Source organism: Pan paniscus, chromosome 6, assembly GCF_029289425.2.
Source record: "Pan paniscus chromosome 6, NHGRI_mPanPan1-v2.0_pri, whole genome shotgun sequence".
In the NCBI taxonomy this organism is placed as follows: Eukaryota; Metazoa; Chordata; class Mammalia; order Primates; family Hominidae; genus Pan; species Pan paniscus.
The window spans coordinates 164,242,759-164,256,273 of NC_073255.2; the positions used below are offsets into that span (position 1 = coordinate 164,242,759).

A 13,515-nucleotide genomic window follows, 5' to 3' on the forward strand; every position below is an offset into this window, starting at 1 on the left:
TTCTTATTATCAGCTAATGAAAATAAAATCTAAGCAAATCTACCTGAAGATATCAGGGCTGGAATATTGTCTTTCTTCTATCTTGTGCTCTATTAAAGATACCAAAACTCCACAAACTCAAGGGTTAGGGAGAAGAAGGTGATCACACAAACATAAATAAGGTAATTAACCTAGAACAAATGACATCTCAGACATTCTGAGTAATCTACTGTACCAAAGCTCATGAAGACCCAGAATAATTTACTGCCTTTTGAGAGTTTACACAAAACATGCCAAAAGATATCAATGGATCTTTAAGAAGTGCTTTACCAGAAAATACACCACATAATATATTTATTTAAATCATACTAAACGAATTTATTTTAAAATTAATATACCATATATAGTACTGAAGAATAATCTCTAGACCAAGTCAATATTTATACATCCACTTTTTTAAAATATGAAAATTTTAAATATTCTATAAAGAAAGCCAACATATACATTTTAATGTTTTTTAAAAATTATTTCTAAGGACTTCTAGGTAGTTTTTAACTACTATGTGAAGATTGAAAAATATATCCTAAAACATTCATACCTGATCGAAAGCACTCAATTATTTGTTGAATACCAGATTTGGATGTCTGTAGTGGTTGCTGTAACAAAGGAGGATCTCCAGGTTCCAGGATATAAACTACATGGAAGACAAACACCCACCCCAATCCCCACAAAAAAAGGGTTATTTAAATCATTTACTATTAAAGTAAAACAATGGCTTTCTACAATTACATTAAGGATAATCACACTTGTGCCCGCACACACACACGCATATATAATATGTAGATATATATATAATTAACCATCATCTTTGTAAGGCAAAATGAAACAATGGAGAAAAAAACTAAAACTATTCTCAAAGGCTAACTTAAGGCTACTTAAGGCTAGATATTAGGTTTCAATACAAAGACCTTACTATTTTGGTATTATTTAGTACACATTCCTCATGTTTGCCTTTTTATTCCCCTTGAAGAGGAACCACTATATTTAATCAAAATTCTAAGGCAATGGTGGCCTAGCCACGCTTCATAAACCATTCCAAAATCCTCTGGATAATCTGGTATAACTCTGGATATTTATGAGCAAAATGTCAAAAATCACTGCCTAAAGAAATAACTGAACAAGTGCACAATGATGGACGCAGAAGAATGCTCACTGTAGTGCTCTGCAGCACTGTATATAATTGAAAGAAATTTCAAACAACTTAAAAGTCTCTTAATAGTGACCAGATTAAATAAACTATGAAATGTCCACAGGACAGACTTTTTCATGGCTGTTAGAAAGCATGAACTAGTTCTATGTGTATTCACAACAAAGGATGGCAATAATTGTTAAGCAACAAACATAGGTTATAGAATATGATCCCATTTACATTAATACATCGGTAGATGCAGAAATATATAAATTTAATATATATTTGTATATATGTATAAATGCTGTTAGGGTGGATTTTCAGGGATGTTTGCTTTCTGCCTCACACTTCAATGCTGCTTCAGAGTCTGGCTTTTAGAAAGGACACATTTTTACATTAAGTAAAAATAATCTTTCCATTTTAAAAATTAAAAATTTCATTTTTACATAAAGAGGTTTATATTATCCCTAATTCCCAACATTCTCAGATTAGTAGTATAGATACATAATAAATTACAGTAATATGAATAAAGACAACAGAAAAAGAAAACTGGGTTTCTTCATCAGTTATCAAATAGAGATGGTTGTGGTGGAGAAAAACTGACCATTTTAATTATCTCTTTTTTAAATATGCCATAATGTTCTACTCAACTATGACCATCGTAACACAGGACCACCCGCTTAGTGTGAGGAGAAATGAAGGGTGATTTCAACAATGTGTGCTACTCTTGCTTCAGGGTTTAGGCTTGGACAGTACTTAGCTTTCTGATAGGGGGGCTAAACTAGCCTACTGTGCTATGTATATAGATACAGGCTTAGATTCTCCTTTATGCTTCAAGTCTAGTGCTCAGTGTACACAAACAAGAGGAATGATGTTTTGGGACCAACTCATTTCATTAAGCAAAATTTCCCCAATTTTAAGAGACACTTGGCGTGGTGCAGTGGCTCAGGCCTGTAATCCCAGCACTTTGGGAGGCCGAGGCAGGAGGATTACTTGAGCCTAGAAGTTCAAGACCAGCCTGGGCAAAATGGCAAGACCCCATCTCTACAAAAAATACAAAAATTAGCCAGGCGTGGTGGCTCATGCCTCTAGTCCCAGTTACGTGGGAGGCTGAGCTGGGAGGATCCTTTGAGCCCGGGAGGCAGAGGTTGCAGTGAGCTGCAATCACGCCACTGCACTCCAGCCTGGGCAACACAGCAAAACTGACTCAAAATAAATAAACAAATTAATTAATTAATTAATTTAGGTGTATTTTAGATTAATTAAGAACACACACACACACACACACATACACACACTCATTTTGAGAATATCTGACATTGGCACTAACTGCAGTGATTAAGAACATAAGAATCCAGACCTGGACTCTCTGTGTTTAAATTCTTTTTCTGCCATTTACTAGATACAATTAGGGCAAATTAAACTCTGATTTCTCTTTTCTCAGGTCTAAAATGGAGATTTTCAAAGTACTTAAATTATAGGGTTGTATGGGGTTAAATAAGCTAATGCAAATCAACTGCTTAAAACAGTCTGGGACATAGTAAGTGCTCAATAAACATTCTACCATCACTATCATCAACATGTACCCATCAATTGCTTTCCTGACACCAAAAACTAAAAAATCTTTTTTCAAAATCTTAGAGAAAGAGAATTAAATCTCTTACGAAAACAGAAGTTTGTAAACAGACCAGTATCGTCTACTTGAATAAACTGATTTCTCCTATTTGCACATTATAGCAACAGGTAACTACTTACAAAAAAAAAATGGTAACTACATAAAAGAGGGTGAAAACCCACACTACTGTAAAAAACTAAATGCTTCAAAGTCTGCCTCTATCAGTTACAAGAATTCTAGAATTGGAGAATGAAAAAACAGAAATAAATAAGGGAAGGATATTGGGAAAAACAGACTCTTCTCCTTAGAGCTCCTGCATTTACAAATGTGTTCCAGAAAACCTTCTGTATAAAATACACCAACTTCCACTTCCACATGACAGTACCTCATTTTAAAGCTAAAGCTAAATATTCTTACCCACCACCCTCAGAACACTGCTACCACCAGAACACATACACATCCTGAGATAACATTCAAAATAAGCCCGGGATTAGCTTAGCTGTGCCAGGACACAACCACTTGGTATACACATCTGTGTAGCTCCCACTCTAAAGAAACAATTCTTCCTTCACTTGAAAACATACTCTCAACTCTAGAAAACTTTATTATATTAATACTTTATAAAATTGCTTCTTACATAGCCTATCATCCTCCCAAGATCGGACCCACCCAGGTTACATGACCATTTAGAAAAAAAAAATCTTTCTCCAACCAAAAAACCCAAATCCTCAGAACATCTTTCCTTACACCCTTCCAAAAACACACTTCCCAGAATATAACATTGACTTTTGTAAGAGTCTCTCCTCCCTTAAAACAAGGCCCTTAAAAGATCATTCTATTTATGATGTATGGGACTTGCTTACAAATACTAGAGGGAGAGAGAGTAAGTGGAAGGTAGAGAGGGGAATTGGGGGAGGAGGGGAGGAGAGAATACAGAGGAAAAGAGATTGTCCATGTAACAACTGATGGAGTTGTGTGATGGTTACATCAAGTTCCTCATATTATCTAGTTTTGAAGGTTTGGAAATTTCTATTAATAAAATCTTAAAACATAACTAAGAAAATACATACTCAGCCAGAGTTATAGTGCCACCCTTCACTATAAATTGACCTATCTCTTCAAGGCAGAATAGCCTCATCAGGAATATACTGATCTCCTCTGGAGACTCACCCAGTATTCATAATCCAAATGTGGACAGATTTTTATCAAACATTATGTCATCTTCCCTCCATCTGTGGACATGATCTTTTAAAAGCTATCACACTACAACATATTTCTTTCAGTCCTGGAAATATCCTACCCACTCAGCATATACCGTCCCCTGAAATAATGACAATGAACTACTCTATAAGTTAACAAACTTCTAGCTTTCCATTCAACAAAACTCTCAGACAGTTTGATTCAAGCTAACAAGGCAAGAAAACAGTAACTACTGTTAACGTGATAAGTCTGAAAATTAACCTGCATGGAAAAAGTTTCTAGTAAAAGATGTTGAAAATTTTAAACTAATACAATTTTGTCTGAGTTCCTGCTAGTTGGGGAGAAAAAAAAAAACAAGCAAAAACATTTCAATACACATTAAAAAGTTCAAGTCTAGAAAACATCTTTAAAGACATTAAAGTCTCCAGAAAACTTTCATTACCAGAACATACTAAATAAGGTATAATCACAAATTAGCTTATTTGTTTACTTCTTTATGTTTATCTCTTCCCACTCAAACATTTTATAAAGAAAGAACTTTATCTGTCTTGTTCACCACTTACATCCCCATTGCCTTCAACAGTGCTCTCAATAGATGTTCAATAACAATTTGTTAAATAAATGAATGATCAAATAAATTTCTTCCTAAATAAGATGGTTTCATTAACTAATTCAATTTCAACTATTAAAAGTGTTCTCAGAAAAAAAAAAAAACTAGACTAAAAGGTCAGTGGAACATGAGTTTAAATGGCACTCACATCTGTATAGTTCAAAACTAGCAAACTCCATTCAACATCAGTAAAATATAAGTGATATATCTGCAGTTCAAATACACAAAATACGCAGTGTGAAAGGATCCTGAAAGTTAAACAGGTCAAGAGCAGTTCAATAGAAACTGGATCCCATCCAAGGATTGCCTGTTTTATTAGTACAGGTAAGTTATTACTGATCTCAGCAAAGTACAGTAGAGATAGGGTTGTAGTAGGAATTTTATCCTCATCTGTAGCAAAGTTTTCTTAAAATGGAAGTTCTTCCCTTCTACTGATAACATTTTTTTCCATTAATCAGAAAATTACCTAAAATGAACTCTACTGTGATAAAATCCAAGTACATAAGTGCAGTTAAAATACTCCAACAAAAAGCAAGCAAATGTATTAAAAATCTAATAACTTTTAGGTCAAAAATAATGATAAACATCTGCCTTTAAACTAGAATAGCCTAGCCTTTATTTGATTTAGTGATGGTATGCATTCAGTGATTCCCTTTTAAGTTATACCTTTTAATGATTGTCACAAAGCATATCAAAGTTCTAAGTAGAACTGTCAACAGTATATCAAGTTTATCAAATTAAAGTTTGCTAGTATTCTTCATGAGACTCCGAAAAACTTTTTCATATGATAAATTCAACTAAAGCAAGTTTCATTCCATAAAATACCCTGGAAATAATTATGTATTCTACCTAAATAAAAAAAGAGATTTCTCTTTTATTTCGCAATATAATATGTTCTGCCCAAGGTATTTTTTTAAAGGTTGCGCTTAGCAAAACCTGATTCTCCCAATGAGTTCAACAAACTTTTAAAACCCAAACTAAACTCACTTATAGACTTTCAGAACTACTTGCTGATTAAAATGCCTAAGAAACTTTTAATTTTTAAAGTTTCAGTGAAACAATTTCACGACAACAAATCTAGTATTCTATGTTTTCCTTTCTCTTCAATTTTAAACATTTACAGACCATAGGAGTATATTAACTGCAGGATGCCTTGAAAAAGAAAGAAAAAAGACTGAGCGACTGATCTTGTGGAAATGATTTAAGGTGACACTTGCAGTACTTTTTTTTAAGGGATCAAGCAGGGGAGACCTCTTGTTTGTACAAGCTTTTAGCTTCATAACTGGCTTATGCTGGGGAATATCATAGCCTGCTTAAGAATGACTACTGGGGCAGGAGGAAAAAAAGCTAGAAAGAAAGAGAAGGCAGAGTGGCTCTGATGGAGGGCAAAGCAACTGCGGACGAAGAGGGGTCTACCTGGTTCACAGCATCCGTGATGATGGTGGTCAGTCTGACAGTATTTGTCCCTTAAAGGCATTTTCAGTGGACTCGACCTACTTTGCTTTCACTGTAAGAAGCTCTTCATTGCGGCATGGCTGTTGAAAGAAGCACAAACCCGTCACTCGCCCTGAACTTCCTGGGGGGCACTGGCTGCATTTTCCAGATACGTTCCCATCATCAGCTCTCCGCTTTCCCTCCACGGACCCGCACCTCCCTCTCGAAAAGAAAACAGAAAGACGCACAAACCCTCCTGCAGCCCAAACTCCCCACACAGGTTTATCGCCCTACCCGGAAACGCAGCCTCGGGTGCGCAGCGCAGGGCGAAGGCCTGGCCGGCAGCGCGGGTGGCTGCGGCCTCACCGTCCCGGGCGGGCGCGCGGAAACGGAGCGCAGAGCGCGGCGGGCACCGCCGGGCTCCGGGACTACGGAGGTGCCGCTCCCGCCGGCTGCTGGCCCACGCCGCGCCCTCCCGCTACGCACGTGCTTTGGGGTCTCCCTGGCGGAGACCCCGTCCCCACAACCAAGTGCGCCCAACTTACTCAACTCCTAGGGCGGGCCGGCGGGCGGAAGGAAGGAAGGCAGGCCGGGCGGCCGCGGGGACAGCCTGGCGTGGGAGGCGGCTGCGGGCCCCACCTGGCGCAGCCTCCGCTGACCACGCGAGGGAACCCGGACTCGGGCCCGACGAGCTCCCAAAGAGTCCCCGCCGGCGCTGACGCGGAAGCGCCACAGCTCACCACGTCCCTCCGCGGGCCGAGACGACTGCGGCGGCGGCTCACGGCGTCCTCCGCGCTGTGTGGCTAGGCGGGAGGCGCGCGGGCGGAGGCAGTTGACAGGAGGAACCGCCCGGCAGCAGCTGCCGCCGCCACCACCGAAGGAGCCGGAACCGGAGCGGGCAGGACCTGAGGCTTCCCTCGCCGGGGCAACGGCTGCCGCCGCAACCCGGGTCCCACCAGCGCCGCTCCACCTGCAACGGTCCCTCAGGCTTTAGGAGAGGGGCGGAGAAGAATGGGGGTCTCCCCCCACCTTGGGCCTTTTCGGTGGTAGTTGTTGTTTCAGGAAACTTTATTAAGTCAGCCTCTCTTTTTCTCTATCGCCCCCTCCTCCGGAGAGCCCGAGCTACCGCCGCGGAGCGCGTAGGAAGGGGGAAGCAGAGACTCTCCGGCAGCGACAGGGAGCGACTGACTGACCCCGGACGGAGATGGGGCGAGGGCAGGAAGTGACAAGCTCACCGAGTGGGTGGGGGGAGTGTGGCCGGCACGCCCGGGAGCGCCGCGCGCATGCGCCCGGCCGGCGCCCCCGCCTGTGGGTAGGCGACGCGCTGTGCCCGCCGCGGCCGGTGGGGAGGGGACCGGGGCCGCCGGCGCGAGGGCCTTGTCCGAGGGGAGGGAACCGGGGCGGGGGACACCAGGGCCGCGGCCGGAGTCTCGGGCCGACCGAGAGTCGAAGCCCAGAGTGAGGTGTGAGGCCCGCGATGCGGCGTGCGCGCCCACGGAGACGGGCTGCTCGGCCACCAAACTGTTGCTCTCGCTGTTCTCTGTTCAGTGGAACTGAAACTCGGGGAGGGTTGGGAGAGGACTTAGGAAGCGGTGGGCAGATGTATGAGCCATAAGTAGTGATGATCCCCAAAAGGCTGTCAGTGCATTGCTAAATGGCAAAAGTTGAACTTATTTTTTTCCTGCCAACAATTTTCGAAGCATGCCTCCCGGAACTTGGGGATTCTTTTATCAGGCCCAAGGGAAGGAAAGCATCTATTGGTAGCAGATGGGTATTTATCCTGGCAGCTCCGCTTCTCAAACTTGAAAGTGGAGTTGGGTCACGTGGGCTCACGCACTTTCCCTCCTCTTCTGCGCCCCGATCCTGCTTGGAAAATCCTCGAAGATCCCAGTCATCTGTCAAATTCTGCCAACCAAGGGCCGCTTCTTGGGGGCGAGAGAGCCGCCTCCGTTGTTTTCCTCCCAGCTCCTGGAACGTAATTCTTGCTCTTGGTGACATCAAGCAAATATGTGTCCACCGCCCGTCAGGAAACTTTAAGAGAATAAAGCCCATTCGCCTTGTCTCCGATCCTCCCCAAGATCCACTGAAAACCTTTCCAGTTGGTCCAACTTAAGCTGCCATTGTGCGGGGTCCTGAAAAAACTGAAGTTCAGTAGATAGACTTTGTTTAGAAGAGAAAAAGTTCAGTTTTCAAAATCCAAAGGAAAGTTTGTAAATTGATACATTTGTTACTTTAAAAATGTTGGGCCAGGCGCAGTGGCTGGTGTTTGTAATCCCAGCACTTTGGGAGGTCAAAGCGGGAGGATCGCTTAAGCCCAGGAGTTAGAGACCAGCCTGGCAACATGGCAAAACGCCCTCTCAACCAAATAAAAAAAAATTAGCCGGGCAGGATGGCGCGTGCCTGTGGTCCCAGCTACAGGAGAGGCGGGGGCGGGGGGCGGGATGGCTTGGGTCCAGGAGGTGAAGCGTTTGCATTAGGTCTCCGGGGATTGCAGCAGCTTGATTATAGGGGATGACAAGAAAGGGATAGAAACGTGATCTTTAACTAGTCACATAAGTGGTATGATCATATATATCTGTCCCATAGTTAAGAGGCATCACCCAACGTGAAACTAAAATATGAAATGCCACAGTTTATAATGTAAAATAAGTTTTGATACTTCTGTGATTTTGTTATGCAGCCAGTAAAAATCACATTTTATAAAAAATTTAGTTGTATGGAATATGCTTAAGCAATAAAAAAGAAGTATTTTGAAATGTGATATTTTAACAGTGGGCTGTAACAGTGCAATTATGAACGATTTTTATTTTCTTTATTCTTTTGTATACTTTGCAAAATTTGTAAATTAAGTATATAAAACTTTAATAAGCAGAAAAATTTTGAAACGCAGTAAGAAGGCTGTAATAATATGAAAATGGTATACACTAATAAAGCTCAATGTCACTCCAAAAAATGCAGTGAAAAAAGACTGAAAGAAACATGCAAATATCTACGTTGGAGACCTCTGAGTGGTAAAATGTGAGGTAAAATATTTTCTGCATTTTCAGAGGATCTTTTCCTACTTTTATGTAATAAACATATTTATCATAGGCTTAAAAATGAATATGCAAGTCTAAATTGTTCTAACCCTGAAAAAGCTTTGCTTCAGATATATCAGTTGTTTGCTGACCAGGTGTGAGTAAAAAAAAAAAAAAAAAAAAAAAAACACACAGAAAAGTATGTTTTGTGAGCAAATGTAGTGTTATTTATATTCGAATGCAAAGTGGTCAGTACCAGAGGGTCCTCAAAATTGCTTGCTAACAGAGTAAGTTTAGACAATCTTTGAAAAATTAGAGTCAAGATGAAATGTGCATGTCGGTAAAACAAATATTAAACATATCTGTATAAAAATGAAATAATCCAATTGAACCTGGGACGCGGAGGTTGCAGTGAGCCGAGATCACGCCACTGCACTCTAGCCCGGCAACAGAGTGAGACTCTGTCTCAAAAAAAAAAAGGAAAAGAAAGAATCATAAAAATTGAGACCCAGAGAGATTAAGTAATGTGCTAGTCAGTAGGAACTTGGGATCAGGACCTAGATTACTCCCTATTATAATTAACAGTACTACTATTTGACATGTATTGAGTAGTTAATATTTTTAAGCTCCATATTAGCTCATTTAATCCTATCAACAATTTAATGAGGTTTTGCTGTCCTTCCATTCTGCAGGTGGGAAAACTGAGGTAAAGAGAGTTTAGATGACTTAACAAGTGATATGGTTTGGCTGTGTCCCCACCCACATCTCATCTTGAATTGTTGTCCCTATAATCCCCACGTGTTGTGGGAGGGACCCAGTGGGAGGTAATTGAATCATGGGGGTGGTTTCCCTCATGCTGTTCTCCTGATAGTGAATTCTCATGAGATCTGATGGTTTTATAAGCATCTGGCATTTCCCCTGCTGGCACTCATTCTCTCTCCTGCTGCCCTGTGAAGAGGTGATTTCTGCCATGATTGTAAGTTTCTTGAGGCCTCCCCAGCCATGCAGAACTATGAGTCAATTAAACCTCTTTTCTTTATAAACCACCCAGTCTCAGGTATTTCCTTATAGCAATGTGAGAATGGACTAATACACCAAGCTGATAGGTAGCTGAGCCATCATTTGACCCCAAGCAGTTTGGCTCTGGAACTCATGAACTTAGCCATCACACTGTACTGTCTACACTGTGCTACCTTCACTATGCCATAGCTGTTTTGGTTCACATTGTATGTGAAAGACGAGCCAGTAGATCCTGCCAGTTGTGAAAGGTATTGCATATTAAAATGCTATGTGCAAGTTCATGAACTGGAAATGAGTTGCTAAATTACAAGAATTTAATTGAAATTTCACAGGGCTCTAAAACTTAAAGGAACCTTAGACATCATCTGAATTATCACCCTACCTCTAAAAACAATGCACACAAACTATCCCAAAAAAATTATCTGCCTTCCCTTTCGTTGTTCACTGCAGCAACCTAGGTGACACATTACTTTTTTATCCTTAAAAGTCTAGAAGTACATCATAATGGTTAATGTAAATCCATTTTATAGTTTAAAATTCTCTCATCCTTAAAGTGAGAGGACATTATCTCTCATACACACATACACATATACAGTATATTATTGCTGCATAGCCAGCCAGAATTGGTGGCTTAAAGTCATTTTATGTGCTCTCAATTCTGAAGATTAGTAATTTGGGCTGGCCTTGTCTAGAGTCACCCATGCAGATGCTACAGTCAACTAGCGGCTTGACTGGGTACTGTCACATGGTATTTGGTGTTGGCTGTTGGCTAGACCTCTCTTCTTGTAGCCTTTCAACCTCAAGGAGACTAGCCTGGGTTTCCTCATACAGTGGCAGCATGCCAAGCCAGTAGAGAGTAGAAATTACAAGATTTCTTGAGGCCCTCAGTTCAGAATTTATATGACATCACTTACACTACATTTTGTTAGTCAAGTCAAAGAGCCAGCATAAATTCAGGAAGTAGAAACTTAGACTTGCCTCTTGCTGGGAGAAGCAGCAAAATCACATTGCAAAAGGATATGCATTCAGGAATGGGAGGAATTATTGTGATGATTTTCACTTTTAATCTATCACAATATATACTTATTTTGAAAATGATACTAGCTAATTAAAGCCACTGATTTTTTTTAATGCTTCAAGAACAGTAAAACAAGGAAACACTAGTCAGACTTATTCTTTCAACTGACTGAGTCCATTTGATGGCCTTCTATAAATTTTGGTGATTCCTTAAGTTTTCTTTTTTTTTTAAATTATACTTTAAGTTTTAGGGTACATGTGTGCACAACGTGCAGGTTTGTTACATATGTATACATGTGCCATGTTGGTGTGCCACACCCATTAACTCGTCATTTAACATTAGGTATATCTTCTAATGCTATCCCTTCCCCCTCCCCCCACCCCACAACAGGCCCCGGTGTGTGATGTTCCCCTTCCTGTATCCATGTGTTCTCATTGTTCAATTCCCACCTATGAGTGAGAACATGCGGTGTTCAGTTTTTTGTCCTTGCGATAGTTTGCTGAGAATGATGGTTTCCAGCTTCATCCATGTCCCTACAAAGGACATGAACTCATCCTTTTTTATGGCTGCATAGTATTCCATGGTGTATATATGCCACATTTTCTTAATCCGGTCTATCATTGTTGGACATTTGGGTTGGTGCCAAGTCTTTGCTATTGTGAATAGTGCTGCAGTAAACATACGTGTGCATGTGTCTTTATAGCAGCATGATTTATAATCCTTTGGGTATATACCCAGTAATGGGATGGCTGGGTCAAATGCTATTTCTAGTTCTAGATCCCTGAGGAATCGCCACACTGACTTCCACAATGGTTGAACTAGTTTACAGTCCCACCAACAGTGTAAAAGTGTTCTTATTTCTTCACATCCTCTCCAGCACCTGTTGTTTCCTGACTTTTTAATGATCGCCATTCTAACTGGTGTGAGATGGTATCTCATTGTGGTTTTGATGTGCATTTCTCTGACGGCCAGTGATGGTGAGCATTTTTTCATGTGTCTTTTGGCTGCATAAATGTCTTCTTTTGAGAAGTGTCTGTTCATATCCTTTGCCCACTTTTTGATGGGGTTGTTTGTTTTTTTCTTGTACATTTGTTTGAGTTCATTGTAGATTCTGGATATTAGCCCTTTGTCAGATGAGTAGATTGCAGAAATTTTCTCCCATTCTGTAGGTTGCCTGTTCACTCTGATGGTAGTTTCTTTTGCTGTGCAGAATCTCTTTAGTTTAATTAGATCCCATTTGTCAATTTTGGCTTTTGTTGCCATTGCTTTTGGTGTTTTAGACATGAAGTCCTTGCCCATGCCTATGTCCTGAATGGTATTGCCTAGGTTTTCTTCTAGGGTTTTTATGGTTTTAGGTCTAACATTTAAGTCTTTAATCCATCTTGAATTAATTTGTGTATAAGGTGTAAGGAAGGGATCCAGTTTCAGCTTTCTACATATGGCTAACCAGTTTTCCCAGCACCATTTATTAGAGAATCCTTTCCCCATTTCTTGTTTTTGTCAGGTTTGTCAAAGATCAGATAGTTGTAGATATGTGGCATTATTCTGAGGGCTCTGTTCTGCTCCATTGGTCTATATCTCTGTTTTGGTACCAGTACCATGCTGTTTTGGTTACTGAAGCCTTGTAGTATAATTTGAAGTCAGGTAGCGTGATGCCTCCAGATTCCTTAAGTTTTCTTACTGAACTTGTTTTTCTCATCAAATGTTGTTTTAAGATTCAATCTTAGTTTTCCATCTATTCTAAGCAGATCCCACTAAAACACAGCATAAGAACCTAACATCAAGTAGAAGCAATTATAGTTCCTAAAGGACCTATGTACTCTGGTCCAGATTTTGACAGCTTTGATTATGATGTGGCATTTTACCACACATAACTAAATCCAAAATGATGCAGAAACCAAATTATGAGCCAAGATAGGGTCTGAGATTGTAGAAAGTGTCAGGGAAAAATTGATTTAGAAGGACAAATATTAAATTGTTGATCTATTATCAATTATGTAGAACATAACACCTAAGTATTTTGCAAACAACATAACATGAAAAACGAAGATAATCCTTTCCCTAAAATGCTTGTTTTAAGGAGGGTAGGGAGTGAATATAACTGGGTTGCTACCCTGGAGGTAAGCTGCCTACTGGAGAACTGCTGACATGGCTTTGTATCTTCCATTCCCTGTGCTAAAGGCACTCAGAGGTCTTGCCTACCAAATGACACAATGATGCATGCAGCATGCTGCCTTGTGGCTATCAAACCATACCTTACAGATCTTTCATTTAAATGCATTTCATGTAGCATTTAAGCGAATTCCATGGGGGAAAAAAGGGGGCTTTTGTTATAGTAAGTTAGCTATTACAATAATAATAAAAATATTAGCTGTATTGCAATCTAATAATAGCTAATGATAATTTTGTCACTTACTGAACTCAGACAACATG

The 13,515-nt window shown here is 40.4% G+C and overlaps 1 protein-coding gene across 5 annotated transcripts in view; it reads right to left on the reverse strand.

Annotated features, from left to right (window-relative positions):
• The window catches only part of ZNF800 (zinc finger protein 800), a 248,557-nt gene that overhangs the window by 43,088 nt on the left and 191,954 nt on the right, over window positions 1-13,515 (reverse strand). The window contains exons 1-3 of one of the 5 annotated variants that reach the window (XM_034964912.3): window positions 6,573-10,286; window positions 6,010-6,128; window positions 578-673 (exon numbers count right to left, since the gene is read on the reverse strand). In XM_034964912.3, coding sequence (XP_034820803.1) covers window positions 578-673; window positions 6,010-6,070 — 157 coding nt within the window. In that variant the 5' untranslated portion in view covers window positions 6,071-6,128; window positions 6,573-10,286. Of the gene's footprint in view, window positions 1-577; window positions 674-6,009; window positions 6,129-6,572; window positions 10,288-13,515 lie in introns of those variants that run through there. The other 4 variants (XM_034964915.3, XM_034964913.2, XM_063606372.1 and 1 more) reach the window with 4 other exon arrangements.